We start from the raw sequence: 20,460 nt of genomic DNA on the forward strand, positions 1-20,460 counted from the left end.
ATCATCAAATTTACAATTTTGGTTAAGGACTACCTGTTTTTTCGAAATATCCATTTAGTTTTAATAGCACTAAAGAAGACGTTATTTAAGTGTTTTACACATAAACATTATATACATATAGTAAGTTTGGCCCTGCCCTGGAGTCAGAACCCCTACCCTGGGAATCATGAAATTTACAATTTTGGAAGAGGCCTTCCTGCTTTACATAACTATGCATTTAGTTTGGTTCTAGAGAAGAATTTTGAAAATTGGTCAAATTTGCAAACAATTTTTGCCCTGTCCCTAAGGGCCCAGGAATCCTGAAATTTACAATTTATGTCCCCCTTATTCAAAAGATGCTTCATACCAAATTTGAAAAGAATTGGAATGATAGTTGTCAAGAAATTAAAAATGTCTATTGTTCACACATTTAATAACAGACCATTTTGGCCCCACCCTGATACCAAAACCCCTATCCCTGGGATCATCAAATTTACAATTTTGGTAAAGGACTGCCTGATCTTTCTAAACATCTATTTAGTTTCAATTTAGTATCAATAACACTAAAGAAGATGTTATTTAAGTGTTTTACACATAAACACTACATAGTAAGTTTGGCCCTGCCCTGGGATCAGAACCCCTACCCCGTGAATCATGAAATTTACAATTTTGGTAAAAGCCTTCCTGCTCTACATCACTATGCATTTGGTTTTGAAAATTGGTCAATTTTTGCCCCGCCCCTAGAGTCCTGAAATTTACAGTTTATGTCCTCTTTGTCCCAGAGATGCTTCACACCAAATTTGAAAAGAATTGGATTGGTAGTCATCTAGAAGTTAAAAATGTTCAATTGTTAACGCACGACGACGGACGAGTAAATTCAGGTGACCTAAAAACTTCACTTAAGTTTTCATTCCAGGTGAGCTAAAAACAACAGTTCCATAATGGTAGATCATTTAACTACACATATTTTAGCATCCGTTTGATGAAGCAAAGAGAGACAACTGTTGAAGAATTCTATTTTGGAAAGGGAACAGAAGGTACATTTGTATATTGGAGCATGTGAAATTGAATTGGATTAACTTGAGTGTACTGAGCTTTCTGGACCAAAATTCTACCATACATGAAACAACCCCTGGGGCTGTAGCTACTCCAATACACAAAATAATAATGTTAACCTAATACACAAAACAATATTAAATATTAATCCACTGATTTTATTAATCATTGTTACATTTGGGGGGGAGGGATGAACTATGTTCAACATACATGTATATAAACTATGGCAGAACTTTCGTACAAATATATCTTGAATCAATACATATTTCAGTCTACATTACATGTTTTACACCTCTGCAGTTCAAGCAGTATATCAAAAACTTTCACAACCACAAGTGCTCACATACATAATGGAATTATTTGTATCACAAACATTACTCAGCAAATAGATGTCCTTAGAAATTTAGAAATAACTTGAGGTATCACAATCACTTTATATTTATCAGAAATTGCTTTATTGCGCAATAAGGATTTCTGGTAAATGTTCATCGTTTTGGTGCAGGAATAAAGACTGGTTCTCCATGCTGATAAACCTTGTGCTTGGTGTATAGATTAACCTCTGCAGGAAATTTTTTCCCTGCAATGGCTATTTCATATTTTGCTGACTTGTCAAGGATAAAATCTTGCATGTCTTTGTGTAACACCCGATTCCCTTCACTGTCATAGTCTATGACAAAGCCAAGACACGTCATGCACTCCAGTGTATGAGCATAACCTGTGGAGGTGATGGTTCCACAGTATTTACCATCGCGATATATTGGTTCTCCACCCCAAGGCCATACATCCGTTTCATAGTCAAAGTCATTCAAGAAAAATTGAGCAAATCTCTGACTGATCCCATTTTCTCTCTGCTTCAGTAGGGCATCCTTGCCTATGAAATCCCCTTTCTGTAAGAAAATATTTTCAGTTATTAAAATAAGTATGAAATTGAGAAAGATTAGAGTTTTGGTTATGTTCAAGCAGTACACCAACAACTTTCACAACCACTAATTTACATAATGGAATATACAGGTATAATCACATCACAAATCATTTGTAGGTGTACACACATACAAGTACATGTATATAGAACATTTACGCTAAAGGTATATATATATATATATTTATTTAAGTACAATAATATGTAAATTTTACACACTGAGCATTTCACCTTATGCCACATGGCAAAAATTACAGTACAAGCGAATTGCCAGATTATTAGAAAGTAAACTATAATCCTATTTGATATATTACAAATCCATAACGATTTTCAATTTCTAGCTATTTTAAGACTGTCATATTCATAAATTGCATACATTTAATATATATTTTTTTTTAGTTTTTTTTTTGTGATGAATAGGATTTGTAGGAAAATCAAAATTAATCCAACACGGTTACACCATCAAGGTGCACCAGACAGTGACTAGATATACATATGACCTTACTAAAATATCTTTTAAAAAAAATCATACACAAAACATGAAAAATGGTTCCAGGCAATGTGCATGTCAGTGTACAAGTTACAAAATGTTTTTATGTGGTTTTAATCACTCTACAGTAAACATTATTAATTTCATTTTAGAAATACTAAATAACTGCAGGATGAGTCTAATGTTACTGCACCATACTGTTCTTTATTATACTCAAGTAACAAGTATATATACTGGAATAAAATCTAAGGCAAATATTTTCATTTAAAAAAAAAAAAAAAATTATTTGGGAAAAAAATATTGATAAATTTCAAAGAAACATTTCTACAAATGTCATAGTTTTGAGAAAGAATTAAACTGCACCAGACTAAAACCTTGATATTACAGTACATGCCTTGTAAGGCCTACCTACACATTACTGTATGCTTTGAAAAAGACAGAGAGCTGAATTTTTCTGTGTATACAAGAAACAGGAATACAAGCATATACACATATATACACATGTATAATGTGTATTTCTAAATCAATTCTAAACTTTAACAGGAATAAAAGCATATACTTATGCATAATGTGTATTTCTAAATCAATTATAAACTTGAACAGGAATACAAGCATATACACATGTATAATGTGCATTTCTAAGGTGTGGTGCACTGAGGAATGTTCAATAGAGTATATCACCTGGTAAAAGAGCTATATCGCCTGGTAAAATATGAATTACCTCAAAATTGACTCTGAAATCTCTGCCACTTTCCAATGGGGTGGTATGAGTGGTGAGGTCAGAACCCCAAAATGCATAAAACTTTTCAATACGTAATTCACGGAGTGCGTAGTAGCCAGCATCACGTATCCCATAATCCTTCCCAGCCTTCACCAGTGTCTCATATACATGCAAGCCATACTACAGATAGATTTACAAATAAATGTACAGGACAACATATTTATCTGATGATTTATGTGGGACAGTCTTGTGCTTTTTATGATCAATCAGTAGTTTTACATATTTCTCTAGACAAATTCATTATTTAAAGTCAATAAATTGCAAAAAAGAGGGGATATCAAATAAAAACTTGCACACTATTTACAGTACATTATTGGGGTCACTTAAATATGGTGAAAAACAAATCTCCAAGGACCCTACCAAAATTAGCTGCAATAATGTAGCCCTCTCTGAATTTTTTTGGTGAAAGGGCTACAACTCCATAGGATGTCCTTAAGGTAGCTCCATTCTCATGTGACTTATCAATATTAATGGTTAAAAGTGGAAAAACTTGATCAATTTCCACTCAATATACTTTAATTCAATTAATAACCAAAGGAGTTATTGCCCTTGACAACATTTTCTAAATCATAAATAATTGATTATTTATGAAAATTAAAAACTTTTTCAGTAATAATAGTTTACCAGATTTTTTTTATTATATCCAGTGAATAAAATTCTTCAGAAAGATATATTTCTATAATGCGCAAAGTTTAATTTATTAAGATTTTTGCAAAAACCTATGACATCACATGAGGATCGATCAAACTTAATGGTGCAGATGCGGGAAACAAAAACCTCAGAATAAAAAAAATGTTGAAGAAGGCTACATTATTGCAGCTATTCTACTATTACTTTGGAAAATAAATAAAATATTTCCCTTAAAATCCATATGAAATGACCAACCTGAAGAGGATATTGATACATTTATTGATACTCATAGGTTGATTAAAAATACATACCTCTGATGGAACATAGAGAACAAAACCATCTTCTCCAGAATGAGTAAGTCTCATGGCAATGATGTTGCTGGCAAAACCAACATCTATCACCTGAAATCATAATCAACATCACTTAAAATCATAACCAACATCACCTGAAATCATAATCAACATCACCTAAAATCATAACCAACATCACCTGAACTCATAACCAACATCACCTGAACTCATAACCAACATCACTTAAATCATAACCAACATCTATCACCTAAAATCATAACCAACATCTATCATCTGAAATCATAACCAACATCACCAGAACTCATAACCAACATCACCTGAAATCATAATCAACATCACCTAAAATCATAATCAACATCACCTGAAATCATAACCAACATCACTTAAAATCATAACCAACATCACCTGAAATCATAACCAACAATCTATCACCTGAAACGCAGTATTAAGTCTTCCCCGGAAGACATGTGTCGCCTGCTAGTTCATTCTATATGTAATATATCACGTATAATGTTGAAAAAGTAAATTATTCAAATGGTTTTTGTCACTTTAATACTCCTTTTAAAGGTTTTGAGAATTACTAAACATTCTTTAACGATAACTGAATTGAAATTGAAAGATGAGACATTATCATGCAATGGAATTTGTGGGAGAATCTGTTTGAAATTAAGACATTTATTAAATGTAGACTGAATGAAAACATATGTTTGAAAATATGTCCTTCAGTTAATCATAAAATAAAATCTTCAGCAAAAAATTTTTTTTACTGTAAAAAATTCTAAGTCCCGGCAAACAGGAAGTTGATAAGCGACAGATTCGAAAATGTCTTACACAATACAGTTGGCCACACTGATGCTCTGTGCCAAATATCAGGGAGTTGCCCCATGTGGTTCTTGATAAAAGTGTGACAGAAATTTTTTTGCTGTAAAAAATTCTAAGTCCCGGCAAACAGGAAGTTGAAAAGCGACAGATTCAAAAATGTCTTACACAATACAGTTGGCCACACTGATGCTCTGTGCCAAATATCAGGGAGTTGCCCCATGTGGTTCTTGAGAAAACTGTGACAGAAATTTTTTGTGACGACGATGACGCCAGACGATGACGCAGGACGACGGATAGTGATCCCTATATGTCGCCACTGCGTGTAACGCAGGCGACACAATAACCAACATCTATCATCTGAAATCATAACCAACATCTATCACCTGAAATCATAACCAACATCACCTAAAATCATAACCAACATCACCTGAAATCATAACCAACATCACCTGAACTCATAACCAACATCTATCACCTGAAATCATAACCAACATCACCTAAAATCATAACCAACATCACCTAAAATCATAACCAACATCACCTGAAATCATAACCAACATCACCTGAACTCATAACCAACATCTATCACCTGAAATCATAACCAACATCTATCACCTAAAATTACAATAAACATCTGTCCTATCAACTAACGCCTCAAAAATTACAACCACCAAATATCATATAAAATAACCAACTACATTATCTAAAATCCTCATCATCTCCAATCTAAATATTAAAATATGATATTATAACTACACTTTATCATATAAAATTCTAACCAATCTATACTAGCTAAATTAGTAACCAAACTATATCACCTACAAATTTGTCTTCAACATAAATCACTTAAAAATTATAACAACATGTATGTCCACTGAAAATTTTAACCAACACATATCGCCTAAAATCATAACTATATTCTGCATTAGCAATACTTTCTAGAGACAAAACCTAGAATTCAAAATGTCCGAGAACAGACAGAGAGCCACTTACCTTACAGGTCATCTGTTTGAATTCCTGTCGAGAAGTTTTCACCCCTGATACATCATTCAGCAGTTGAGGAGCATGAGGACCAATCACATTGATTCCTGCATAGGCGGAGGTGACATCACGTATCTCTACAGAGCCATCTAGTGGTCGATGTTTCAGCAACCAATTCAGGGATCTTGTCTGCTGTGATGTTGGCGAGATCATAAAGAACCTGATATAAGACAACAAAATAAATATTAGATATACTCTCATAATTAAATGTAAATAAAAATATTCCACCAGACTAGTAATATTTCATACAATGCACAATAATTCCAGTCAATTTAGCAAAATACTGACCTTAAACTAATTGTAACTGAAACTGTTCTGAAATTCTCAGAAAACGATATAATCATCATGAAAAAATTGCTTTGTTTTAACATTGAAGTAATGAGATGGGAAGTAACTCTGTGAATCCATGCTACAAATAAGGCTATACTTAAAAGATATTTTGTTTCTCCAGCACCGTTTTAGGATGACTACAGTTAATATTCTTTGTTGAAATAATAATATATTGCATAATCATTCAGTGAGTCGTAAGAATAATTATTTATGACAGGTGTATGAAATAGTATGCCGTAGATTCCTGAATTTACTTGAGTACTTTAATAATATGGCAAAATGACTCGTATATACATGTACATCAAATCGCGTGAACATAAATTCATGTGTCATCTGTTATTCAAGAGTTCTTACATGTATTTTAGCAACAGAAAATCATAAGCAATTAAGTTCATTTTGCAAGTGATGCCTCTCGAGAAATTAGGCAATCATAAATTCCTCGTGTATATTTAGAAATCTACAGTATCTAAATTTTCGTTACAAATGTTTATGGGGAAATAGAGATATAGAAAACTTTAAAATCTGCAGTTCTTATACATTAATATGCATATGAATTATAATAACAAAGTTACATCATTAATACAAAAAGAACAGCAAAATATTTTGGGATGATAAGATAGAAATAAAATAAGTCTTTAACCATATGTACACCCCCTCCCCATATTGTAAAATTGGTCTTACAAAAATGATGCTTAAATTTCAAATATAAGTTTGTTACCTCTCAGTAACAAGAAAGCATTTAGATGCAGCTGAAAAAGAGTTTTTTCCATTGCATAATCTCAATTCGTTTATAAACAAATAAATGTAGTAATTCAGCATGATTGGCAAGAGTTACGCCCCTTGTCAAATACAACTGTAGCAATTTCTCCCTGTCCTGAGTTTTCCTTTTGTCCATATTTGGTCTATTTTTGTGTATCTAGACCCTATAACAAAACATATTCTTTTGCAACTAGTTTAAAGTTATAATAGTGAGATGAAAAAATTCACAGTTGCTAACTCCTATCCTCCCTCATTGGAAGATGATATCCTCAAAATTTGGTTAATTTCTAGTTATTTTCACACATAATAACCCCACTCAGAAATTATGATGTCCTTATATATTTCCTTGTCAAAATCGTCACCAACCACTTTTTGAAAATTAATCAACCACTTAAAGATTGCTGAAGGTTGGCAGTTATGACCTCTAGGAATATACCACACAATCTTACGTGTTGTTCTCCATAGGGACAATGGTACAGTCGTTTTCATATCCTCCAAACTTGTTTTGCATACCAGTGTGGATAATCGAACCAATAGGTTGTTCAATGTCATTTGAGCTCAAGTATTGCAAAAATTCTAGTGCCTCGGGTCCCTTAGACTGTAATCATAAAACAGAATGAATTTTTTTTAGTTGTATATTTTGTGAATTCTATAATTATATACCAAACCTTTCATATGGGAGGATTTTTTGCAGAATCAAAAATGTAAACTGAAACAATATATTAGATATATTAAAGTGTATGATCTAATCGCATGAGGAATGATTTTGTGATTATTTTGTCATTGCAACATTTGCAAAGATTTCCACCTTTACAATACACATGATAATCTAACAAATTTTCTTTTATCATTAGACTTGTGAGTCCCATAAACATGTTTATAAATGACAATATTCTTTACATTTTCCCTTCTCTGAAAACTGCCTATGTTGTAGTGATGACCACCGTGATGCACAGGACCACAGTCTCGTTGACCTTACCCTGACCTCCGTTTTAGTGAAGGATGACATGTCAATCAAACAAACGTGTTCCTTGCACGCCCAGTACTCTTCCTTCACATTGTCAAAAAAAGATGGCTTTCCAAACGTGCCTTTTCCTTTTTCTATGTTGTACTGGTCGTGTAAGTAATCATCTGAAAGTTAAGGATGCCATCAAGTTGATGTATCTACAGTATTTCTCTTCCTACATCATCAAGAGTATGGATTGTGATCTTCCTCAAAATTTGGATACTATTTCTTCAAACAAAATCTAAGTGTGTGTATTTACATGTAGTTTTGGTAACTTAAATCTGTGAAACTCTTACCATTTGAATTTCCAAACCACATTGGTCTTTCATAAGCATTGGTTTCTCCAAAGCAGGCTCCTTGAACCTCTAGCCGTGTGTGTAGTGGAGAAGTTCTTAGTTTTCTACCTCTATAGCGCTGCTCATTTGGGTATCTCAGAGTGTACATACCTATTACATAGAATAATTATCTCCTTTGAAATGCAAGCCAAAGCACTTAGATAAAATGAAGAATATTTCTACTCACATCGTGGTATTTTAAGCAGAACACCATTGTTCATGGTTGTGTCAGAGCACGAAATCAAGTGATCAACAAAGTGTAATGTTTTGGCTCATGAGGATAAAATCACAGGAAAGCTTTTTCATGAAATTACATATCAACAAAACAGTCTTTTGGACAAATACACAAAATTTGATGTCCACAAAAATTTACAAAAGCATGGTAACATTTTCTTATTTTGCAGGCCACATATTAACAGGCCACACACTGTAACACTTAACATTGGTCATCCTATCCTCATAGTACATGTAAACATGCATGCCACAAACATTACAGTCACAAAATATGTATTAAAACAGACAATGATGAAATTAATTGATAAACTCAATGATTAGCGATTTTGACTTTCTTTCCTGTTACCCAGAGTTTCTTTAACCCGTTCTGCCAGAAACTTGGAGTTATTGTGATGAGGAACATGTCTGAGGATATCATGGCAGGACAGGTCAATGCTTGGCATTCCATCGATAATCCACTCAGTCAGGTACTTCCCTATACCGGCACAGCCTGCTATACCCATGGAAGTCATCCCGGCCGCTACATAATAATTTCTGATCTGAAAATACCCATGCATATCTTAATACACAAAAGCTTCTCATGATATAACTTGTAGATAATTACCACAGTCGTATCTACACCTATATCATTAGCTTGGGGTTATTGATTCATTACCCCCAACTAACATCTTCACAAGTCGAGGGTTACTGATTCATTACCCCCAACTAACATCTTCATAAGTCAAGGGTTATTGATTCGTTACCTCGCACTAACATCTTCATAAGTCAAGGGTTATTGATTCGTTACCTCGCACTAACATCTTCATAAGTCAAGGGTTATTGATTCGTTACCTCGCACTAACAGCTTCACAAGTCAAGGGTTATTGATTTGTTACCTCGCACTAACAGCTTCACAAGTCAAGGGTTATTGATTCGTTACCTCGCACTAACATCTTCACAAGTCAAGGGTTATTGATTCATTACCTCACACTAACAGCTTCACAAGTCAAGGGTTATTGATTCATTACCTCGCGAGGTAACGAATCAATAACCCTTGACTTGTGAAGATGCCTGTAACAGTGTTTTAAATTTGCCAAAGGTTGATTTTTGCTACATGGAGTTAATAATCAACAAGCATGGACACAGAAGTTTACTTTTTTCCTTTTCCTTCCATGTTGCAAAATATACTTATTCTACTTTAATATTCTACTGCACCAATTTTCTTATCCAAAATTCTGTTGATTTCACTGTGAGTAAATGTGCTAATATACTGTGCTTTCATAGGTAAACAAAATGTGCATTTTATCACCAGCAGCTCCTTAACTATGCAAACGTTTTACATTATGCATGTACATGAATACAGACAGAGACATTGCTGTTGATATAAAATGCTTTGTTCATACCTCACTAGCTGCCCCAAGGTTCCAATGCCCATCTGGCGTGAAGCTCTCTGGACCATTGAACATCTTGTGGATGTTGGCGGTTTCCATCACTGGCATTCTGTTGAGGATGGGTTCCAATAATACCTCTGTAACAGTACAGATATAACAATCCAGGACCTAATAATATCTCTGTAACAGTACAGACATAACAATCCAGGACCTAATAATATCTCTGTAACGGTACAGATATAACAATCCAGGACCTAATAATACCCCTGTAACAGTACAGATATAACAATCCAGGACCTGATAATACCTCTGTACAACTATAGATATAACTAGAACTGTCCTAATGGGACTAAAACTCTGGACAAAGTGTGCAACCCCCAAAATGAAAAGAAAATGTGCGTAGCTTCTATAACTGTTAAAATATTTCAATGAAAATAGGAGATGCACAACTACATAATATATAGAAGATGTGCATAAAGTTTGAATGAAATATGTCCAGCGGTATTAGAAATAAACTTCGGACAAATTGTGTCTACGGACAAACGGACGGACTGACGGACAAAGTGATTCCAGTATACTCCCCCCCCCCCCCAAACGACGTTTGGGGGGGGGGGGGGGATAACAATCCAGGACCTAATAATACCTCTGTAACAGTACAGACATAACAATCCAGGACCTAATAACACCTCTGTAAAACTACAGATATAACAATCCAGGACCTAATACCTCTGTACAACTACATATATAACAATCCAGGACCTAATAATACCTCTGTATAATGATAGATATAACAATCCAGGACCTAGTAACACCTCTGTATAATGACAGATATAACAATCCAGGACCTAATAAAACCTCTGTATAATGACAGATATAACAATCCAGGACCTAATAACACCTCTGTATAATGACAGATATAACAATCCAGGACCTAATAATACCTCTGTACAACTACAGATATAACAATCCAGGACCTAATAATACCCCTGTAACAGGACAGATATAACAATCCAGGACCTAATAAAACCTCTGTATAATGACAGATATAACAATCCAGGACCTAATAAAACCTCTGTATAATGACAGATATAACAATCCAGGACCTAATAAAACCTCTGTATAATGACAGATATAACAATCCAGGACCTAATAACACCTCTGTATAATGACAGATATAACAATCCAGGACCTAATAACACCCCTGTATAATGACAGATATAACAATCCAGGACCTAATAACACCTCTGTAATCATATGGGATTTTTGTTGACTGTTTACTACTACTCAAGTATTCTCACATTTTCCACTAAAGTTTGTTCTAAATGTTTTATAGTGCAATGTTTAGACAAATTTTGTCCACTTGATAAAAAGATTGTCATCTTGTCACAGTATATCTATAAGGATATCCAAAATGCCTTGTATCATTACAACTGTTTTAACCAGAAGTATTTGAGTTTTAAATCATTTACAAACAACTGTACATATCACTTGGTCATCGGTAATGCAAACTCAGAGACAGTCATGTGACCATTCCAAATGTCAACAAACATGGACACTGAAGCAGGAACACTGTTGTGCTTGAGAATGCGCACAGCGGTGTAAAATGAATTACTTAGTGATTAATCCTGACTTAGATAACCACGTTTTCTCGTTTTTTTTTACTCCATGCTCCACTATTTACATCAAAATAATGCACATGCAATAAAGTTCCCAACATCATCAATAAGCATATCTATGGTGTTACCTCACTATATTTATTTTACAAATAATCTCTCAACAATCTTCTTTTAAATGCAAATGTTATCAGACACATAACTTGATTAACTTTTTGATCCAGTTCAGCTGCATTAAAATGATTCTTTAAGCTTTGGAAGAAAAATCGCTAAAACGCATCAAAGATGCATATGGCCGAGTTGCAGTTTGGAAAATTATGCACGCTTGCATTCACGAAGGAAAAACATGCACGTATTTAATATAGTTTATAAGTATGAAGCTTTGAATGGCCGCAATAGGTATTTAGTGTGATAATGACCTTGACCTTTGGATTTCAATAGCAACATGAATCTTGAATGTGATCAGGATTTGAAGTCTGATAAACATGCACCAGCAAGTACATGTATAAAAGTTGGAGGCAAGCTCAAATCTACAGTATATAGTGAAAAAGAGACCTTGACCTTTGACCTTTTGACCTCAAAATAAATAGGAACTTTCCTCGTTTGGATGTGATCATGTTATGTAAGTTTTACAAAGATGCCCCTAGTAGTATGAAAGTTAACTAGACAAACTCAAATCTATGGCATTTAGTGACAAAGTGACCATGACCTTTGGACCTCAAAATAAATAGGAACTATTCTCTTTTGGATGTGATCATGTTATATAAGTCTCACAAAGATGCACCAAAAAGTATGAAAGTTAGAGATTGGACAAGCTAATTGTGGACGCTGCCCGCCCACCCACCTGCCCACCCGACTGGATGCCCATCCTTTGCCAATTTAAAAGCCAAGATTTGCTACCCAACTTGGCTTAAAAAAACCCAGGTTTTAATACCCAGAGTGTTTCTTTCACAAAGTTTACAATTAAATACTGAAAAGATACTCACGGAAATGATCCCAGTCATCAGGAAGTAAACCAAACTGGAAGTCTTTAGGAATGCCCTGCAAAAATGCTGGCTTAGCCTTGGGCTCAAATCCTCCAGCTAAAATGCCTCCTCCCCATTCCCTAAAGTAAGTCAGGCCATCATAATCCCTTACCACTGAAAAACAATACATACTCATTGAGGATGTACATGTAAATATAAATGTACAGTGTATATTGCAATTATTGTGAATTAAATTCAAAGCCTTGGTGTTAGACACGTATACTTAACCATGGACCTTAATGGTTACTGTAGTATCACAACATTTAGAATATAGATTAGGAGTGTTACTTGTAGATGGTACAAGTTTGCATCTTTAAAACTCCAGTCTAAAATTCTTCAGTGTCTGGTCTTACGCAAACATTGCACCAAGATCTCTAAATTACAAGCTGAGGCCCATAAAAATATTTCTTTTAAGTTTAAACCATAATCATCTTATCTGTAGATATCAATGGACAGTACATCAAAAAATAGTAATCAGTTAAGGATTCAGAAACAAGTTCTAACTTGACTAGATTCAGGGTCACAATGCATTGTTCGGGCATAAGAAATCTGTGCATAGTATAAGCTATATGTTCGGCAGTAAAGAGCATTTTCAAAGATTAATGCATTTTCCGTTTATGAGCCAGAGATTCCCAGCCTTGGTTTGGAACCATTAACCCAAAGTTTAGGACTATGAATGATAATAGCCTCTATGAGCCCCTATAAAACACAACAATTTAAAGCTTTAAAGAAAGAGATCATGTCCAATACAGTTTACATATTCTGTCTGACATTTACAACTAGTTGGAGGAAATGAAATCAAAAGTGGCATAATTTCAAATTCTAATAAATTTTAGCTAAAACAATGATTTTGTGGACATTTTAATTTCAGGAAACTATGGATGAACAAAATTTGTTTGTGTACAAGAAAGATGAATCTATGGTATAAATAAAGTATAAAAATTGTCCATGACTGTTTGATGTTCCCTGGAATAAAACTGCTTTTTAAAAAAGTATAGTCTGACACTTACTGTCAAAATAACTTTAATACAGCAAAATGTTATGCTTACAATGTCAAAATTCCAATTCTAAGTAATTTTTATCAAACTGAAAATAACAACTGAGTTGCATTCGAATTCTTACTTGCATTATACTTTAATTTTGAAATAATACCACAAATCTTGACTTTGGTGGTCAAATAGAGCCCTTATTATACATAGTCCTTTGGCAGAGTCCTTATGCTCATCATATGCACCACCAAGTTTTTGTGCTAGATGTTCAAAGTTAGAAATTTAATTAATACATTTTCACTATGTGATCTTCCCTAGAACCTGTGGCCATTAGTTCATCCATCCTCAGTATCACTAGACACTCAGTTCTTGTGCTCGACAGTCAAGAGTAAAGAGGATTTTAGAGATGTACATTAAACTGCATTTTCCCTGTATGATCCATTTAGTACCAACCTGGCATCTGAACCCCCTGCCCCATTAGTCATCAGTTTCACACATTTGGTAAAGATTTTCAAGCTCAGTACATGTATAACTAAACAAATTGTTTTTATACCATATGTCCAGGAGCACAAAAGATTGTTTTCAAGAATGTACTATTACAGTTCTCGAGGTGTCTGCCCTATTCCTAAAGTCCCACAGGGAACCACCATATTTCTGCTTCCCTACCTCAAGAGATGTTCCCTAATTATTTTGGTGATGCAGTTTCTGAGAAAAATAATAAATCTTCAGAAGTTAATGATATACAAACAGGCACAGATAGCAATAGATCACCTGCAGAGTGACTCAGGTGACCTAAAAAGAAAACCTATACCTGGCATCATAGGATCAATGCCTTCTATAGCTTTGGTTGTGATGTAGAAGTGCTCACAAGGATGAAGAGGGACCCTGACTTGTGGTTTGGATATCTTTCCAAGACTATGGGCCCACTAATAAACCATTCAAAATCATCATCATCATTGCAATATACATCTCACAAATATTCATTCATTTTTCCAAGAATACCTCTTTACAAACATTATAATTACTGCAATATCCATTTCATAAACATTAATAATTGCTTCAAGCATTATAATCTCAGATCATTATCAGCATCAAGTCCTTCTCAACAAAACAAAGCTTTCACATTTCACATTTAATCAGTATCGTTTACTTACCATTCCTGCACAGTTAACAAAATATTCACATTCAATTTTTCCAGCAGAAGTTTCTACATGGGAGACAACTCTCCTCTTGGCGACCACATTTTCAACAGACACTCTTTCAAACACCTTCACACCTACAATATAGAAATCAATTCTTATCAAATAGATTTATCTTTTAACACATACGTCAGAATATGTATTTTGGAACCAGGTTCAAAACAGAATATTTTGCAGCTTGACACTAACAGAGATGAATAAAAGGCATTTAGTTCTGTAAGCAGCCTGATCATCAAATTGGCTTTTGCAAATGTCTGATATGATACAACAATAAACATGTGTATCTTAGAGAGTGGTTAATTCAGACAAAACAGCCTAAAAGCCATTTCATATGAATGTCAACAGTTCTCTTTGAAGAAATAAGGTCAAACCTTAGCCTCATGCAATATTTACTTAAATGTATCTATCAAAACATCGTCGCAAACCACGGATTATTGTTTCATTCTATTCGTGAAATAGAATGAAACAATAACCCGTGGTTTGCGACGATGCTATCAAAATAACTTTTAAGAACTTTACCTTACCCAATGTCTTAGCCATGGAAGCAAAAGTCAAGGCTACATCTGGTGCAGTGAGAGCTCCATCTTCTGGTATCCACAAAGCTCCCTAAATCACATATTGTTTATGCATGCATTCAATTTGCCTTCAAACCAATCATTTCCATTTCATACATCCCAAAGAGAATGTACAAATGATGTCACATTACATACAATTACAAGTTCAATTTCATTTCATCTTCACCTCTAAATCATCAATTCTGATCAAAGGACAAATTTCCTTGGCCTCTCGTGGTGTTATGATGTGACTTTCGTTACCAGCAGCACTGAAAATATTGACTAATAAGGTTAGACTGTACCTATATATGAGTTCGTTGAATTGTTAGACTGTACCTATATAATAGTTCATTGAATAGTTAGGTTAGACTGTACCTATATAATAGTTCATTGAATAGTTAGGTTAGACTGTACCTATATAATAGTTCATTGAATAGATAGGTTAGACTGTACTTATATAATAGTTCATTGAATAGATAGGTTAGACTGTACCTATATAATAGTTCATTGAATAGTAAGATTAGGCTGTACCTATATATGATAGTTCATGCATCTGGCTATATCAATTTAATGAGGAGTAGAAATCTACAGGGTTTTAAATCTCAAAAGTAATAAACACATAAAATGCATATATTCAATTACTTTAGGAATAAAAATCCAAAATAGATCAAGAGACAAAACTTACATGGCGACCTGGTTTTTCCGCTGGAGATAAATCAGTCTGTCTTTAGTTTGTGCCAACATCAAACTACCACACTTCTTAAAGACTAAACATAAAAAAGCATTAATTTAAAAATATTCATTGTGCTGTGGTAAAATATAAACCATTTAGGTATAACAGGTTTTCCTTAACGGTCATCTAATTTTGGTTATTAGTAGCATTGGATCTGACAACACTAAAAATAATTTACTCTCATAAATCAATCGCAATCATCAAAATTTGTTGTTTGAAAAAAAGAAATAGAGTTAACCCTCTTGACATGCTCGTAGCAGATAAGTTTGGTGAACTCTTCTCAAATTAATTTGACAAGAAATTTTTTTCAATGCGAACTCTTCGTTTCATTGTAAGTCTGCCTGGCCAGTGCTTTGACAATATTGATATCACATAGACAACGGACACGTCAAATAACAGGTAATTGAGTATTATATAATAAATAAATGTCAATCAAAATAACCTCTACAGTATGTGGATATTTACAGGCATTATATCAAGGTTTATCTATCTTCAAACAATCTAAATTCAATAGATAATAATTTCATCTGCATTTAGCCTCCTTTGCTGGGTCGCTCTCCGGTGAATTTTTTGCCAGTTCAACTGATATCAATGTACAGCAGAAATAACTTATATCGCATTAGCTGAATTTCAGAAGATGGACCTCAGTTTTTAGTAAATGCACAAAGATTTTCTGAAACGTGAGTTTTAGGAATGGTATGCTCCCCAGGTAGCTGAGGGTCTCGTGAAGAAGACGACTTCACCACGTACGTAAATATCAATCTCACTCTGAATGGAGGTTAAATGCACGGTAAAACCACATGATTATTTCTGAAGAAAAGTTTAATATGAAATAATTATCGATAGGTTTAAAGAAAGTGGCATTTTTGATGTATGTAATAACTGAGTGGGGTGATGTTGCAGTGAGCTGAAGAAGCAATATATTGTAACCTACAATAGGGTGTTTGACATTATTCTCATACTTTACATGTGTGTCTTGAATAAAGTACTGTTTTACTTCTGATATAATTTTTTTATCAGCAGATAAAAGCACTAAATTTTTATTACGCTAATAATAAAGTACCAGATTTAGAAGAAAATTGCTTAATTTGCTGGTTGCTAAAATAATCCCATTATGTGGAATTGTGTTAAAGAAATTTCATATCGCAGTCTTGGTTTTACAGAACATCAAAGAATTTTGGCCAAAATGCCCCAGTCTTTGTGACCACTTGTGGATTTCTAAAGATGGATACACCCTAAATTTAACCAGAACCTTGACTTACAGAGATTGTGTCCCTCTGCCTCCAGCTGCTGGTACAACTTTCTGCCATATTGCATTAGTTTTGAGGTTGGTAGGTCATCTCTGGCTTGAGAAATCAGCCCTGCTGCATGCCATGTGGTCCCTCCTGTCAACCTAGATCACAAAATAAATGCCTTTCTTTGCAATTTTCCATCTGAATAGATAAAATTCTATCAAGACATTGTAATCACAAGTTTTACTTTTACTGAACAATGGTTGGTTTTATATTGATAGTTTTTATCAGAATTCAAACAGCACACATTAATATGCATTAGCATTAAAATTAGTCTTTCTCAAAATGTCACAGATATGAATTCCTATGAAGCACCTGCGTATTCAACATGTTGAAATTTCTTTCTTTATAAGCTGTCTTGCTGTTATTTTTTGGAATAAACTTATCTTATTTATCTTATCTATGAACAAAGTTTTGCAGTCATTAACAGTACATATCACAATTGTCACAATTTTCAGTCACTTTATGCAAATCACACATTCTAATAGATAACAATGTTTCCTTGGCATGTCTCTAAATTGTATTCTCAAAATACTGTCTGATAATAATAGACTTTATTTGAATTAGCATACAGCTAGTTTTCATTGTGGTCAAGCATTAAAACATATACTAAACACAATATTAGTATCTAAACATGAATACATGATGTAAACAAGAGGCCCATGCCACATTGCTCACCTGAGTCACCCTGGCTCATATTTAAAGATTTTTCTTACATGTTCGCATGTAAAACTTTAATCCCTATTGTGGTCCCAACCTACTCCTGGGGGCCAAGATTTTTTCAAAATTGAATTTGGACTATGTCAGGAAGCTTTCATGTAAATGTAAACTTTTCTGGCCCAGTGATTTTTCAGAAGATTTTTAATGATTTTCACTATATATTTGTATGTAAAATTTTGATCCCCTACTGTGGCCCCATCTTACCCCCGGGGACCATGATTTTTACAATTTGAATCTGCACTATGTCAGCAAGCTTTCGTGCAAATGTAAACTCCTTTGGCCCAATGGTTCTTAAGGGGAAAATTTTTAAATATTTTTTTTGTATTTATTAGTTATGTAAAACTTTGATCCCTCCTTATAGCCCCATCCTACCCCCAGGGCCATGATTTTAACAAACTTGAATATGCACTATGTCAGGAAGCTTTCATGTAAATATCAGCTTTCCTGGCTCAGTACATTCTGAGAAGAATATTTTTAAAGATTTTTCCTAATTATTTATAAGTAAAATTTTGCTCCCCTATTGTGGCCCCATCCTACTCCCGGGGGCCATGATTTTTACAAACTTGAGACTGCACCATGTCAGGAAGTTTTCATGTAAATTTCAGCTCTTCTGACCCAGGGTTCTTGAGAAGAAGATTTTTTAAATGACCCCACCCTATTTTTGTGAATTTCTCCCGTTGGAAGGGGACATGGCCCTTCATTTTAAAAAACTTGAAAGCCCTTCACTCAAGGATGCTTTTGGCCAAGTTTGGTTAAAATTGGCCCAGTGGTTCTGGAGATGAAGTCGAAAATGTAAAAAGTTTACAGACAGACGGACATACGATGGACAACAGGCCATCAGAAAAGCTCATTTGAGCTGAACAGGTGAGCTAAAAAGACTTATATGTACACACAGTATGACATCGCAACCACATAGAACACTATCAATGACCTGAGCTAAATAGAGGAAAGCACAAATGTTTAAGTGCTACTTCTATTAAAATATTCTATCAGATACACAGCTTTAAAACTTCAAAAATCATCAAGTCCAAACAAGTAATAAATTTGGCTATAGTCAAATTAAATGAAAGGTGAAGATAACCAACAGTGATCAATCTCATAACTCCTATAAGGAACACAAAATAAAGAGTTGAGCAAACACGGACCCCTGGATTGATTGATTGATGTTTTCCCGCCACACTCAACAATTTTTCAGTTATCTGGTGACGCCCAGTTTTTATTGGTGGGAGAGAGAACCCAGATATAATGTACCTGGGAAGAGACCACCGACCTTCCGCAAGTAAACTGGGAAACTTTCTCACTTACTGGGATGAGTGGGATTCGAAGACGCGCCGACCAGAGGTGAGAGGCCATGTGATTTTGAACGCGATGCACTAACCACTCTGCCATGGAAGCCCTTCAGAACCCTGTTGGGATCAGGTGCCTTAGAGGAGTAAGCATCCCCTATTGACCGGTCACACCCGCCATGAGTCCTATATCTTGAGTAGGTAAATGGTGTAATCTGTAGTCAAAATCAGTGTGCTAAAAATGACCTAGCAATCGATATGAAACACATCAGACAGCATTTGATCCAATGATAGGTTGTATTGGCGAACTAGATCAATATAATGACCATAGAATTTGCGAAATGCTGTCTTTAAACAAGACTGTTGAAACCCATTTAATATCAACTTATTTGTCAGTAGCCTGTCTTGATTTAAAGGGACTGGATCACGTTTTTCAAAAGAAATGTTTTTCATTTTGGATGTTAAAAATTATAAATATACCTCATTTAATGTTGACAACCACAATTTGGACTGTCTGAATGTAAGGATAAGAGCAATATTTTAGCTTTGATTCTGTGTTATGTAAACAAAGAATCGAATCTTTTTATGTAAAAAAAAACCCCAGCAAAACATTAATTTTGTAATTTAAAGAATCTTCATTTTGTACAATCACAAATTTAATCTTTAAATGACACATTTTACCTAAAGTATACGTGAGATGTGATATATATATATTTATGTGTGTGGATCAATATCCATTTATTTTGAAAACTTTGTAATTAAAACAATAACACACCTCAATCTTTGTTTTCAAAACAAATAATAAACTCTCTATAATGAGCCTCTGTCATGATGAATAACCTTAATTTTTTTTGTGAGACCTTCTAAACATATTGGACTATAGATTTTGATTATTTAAAGTGAAAAACAAAATTTGGGGGAATATCGTAAATCAGTCCCTTTAAAAACTGATCATCCGGAGAACAAGCTTTCGCGTATCAAATCAG

General features: G+C 34.2%; 1 protein-coding gene across 1 annotated transcript in view; it reads right to left on the bottom strand.

The window, feature by feature from the left end:
• Nucleotides 1–1,177: 1,177 nt before the first annotated feature.
• LOC125680699 (pyruvate dehydrogenase phosphatase regulatory subunit, mitochondrial-like) overlaps nt 1,178–20,460 on the bottom strand; it is a 26,463-nt gene continuing 7,180 nt past the window's right edge. The window contains exons 3-18 of the mRNA XM_048920424.2: nt 17,439–17,569; nt 16,129–16,210; nt 15,631–15,712; nt 15,414–15,495; nt 14,845–14,966; nt 14,502–14,616; nt 12,663–12,815; nt 10,076–10,200; nt 9,040–9,232; nt 8,421–8,570; nt 8,098–8,249; nt 7,568–7,716; nt 5,982–6,189; nt 4,167–4,256; nt 3,166–3,345; nt 1,178–1,922 (exon numbers count right to left, since the gene is read on the bottom strand). Of these exons, the coding sequence (XP_048776381.2) occupies nt 1,521–1,922; nt 3,166–3,345; nt 4,167–4,256; nt 5,982–6,189; nt 7,568–7,716; nt 8,098–8,249; nt 8,421–8,570; nt 9,040–9,232; nt 10,076–10,200; nt 12,663–12,815; nt 14,502–14,616; nt 14,845–14,966; nt 15,414–15,495; nt 15,631–15,712; nt 16,129–16,210; nt 17,439–17,569 (2,416 nt within the window). The 3' untranslated portion in view covers nt 1,178–1,520. The remainder of the gene's footprint in view (nt 1,923–3,165; nt 3,346–4,166; nt 4,257–5,981; nt 6,190–7,567; nt 7,717–8,097; nt 8,250–8,420; nt 8,571–9,039; nt 9,233–10,075; nt 10,201–12,662; nt 12,816–14,501; nt 14,617–14,844; nt 14,967–15,413; nt 15,496–15,630; nt 15,713–16,128; nt 16,211–17,438; nt 17,570–20,460) is intronic.

This window comes from Ostrea edulis, chromosome 1 (assembly GCF_947568905.1).
Source record: "Ostrea edulis chromosome 1, xbOstEdul1.1, whole genome shotgun sequence".
Taxonomy (NCBI): domain Eukaryota; kingdom Metazoa; phylum Mollusca; class Bivalvia; order Ostreida; family Ostreidae; genus Ostrea; species Ostrea edulis.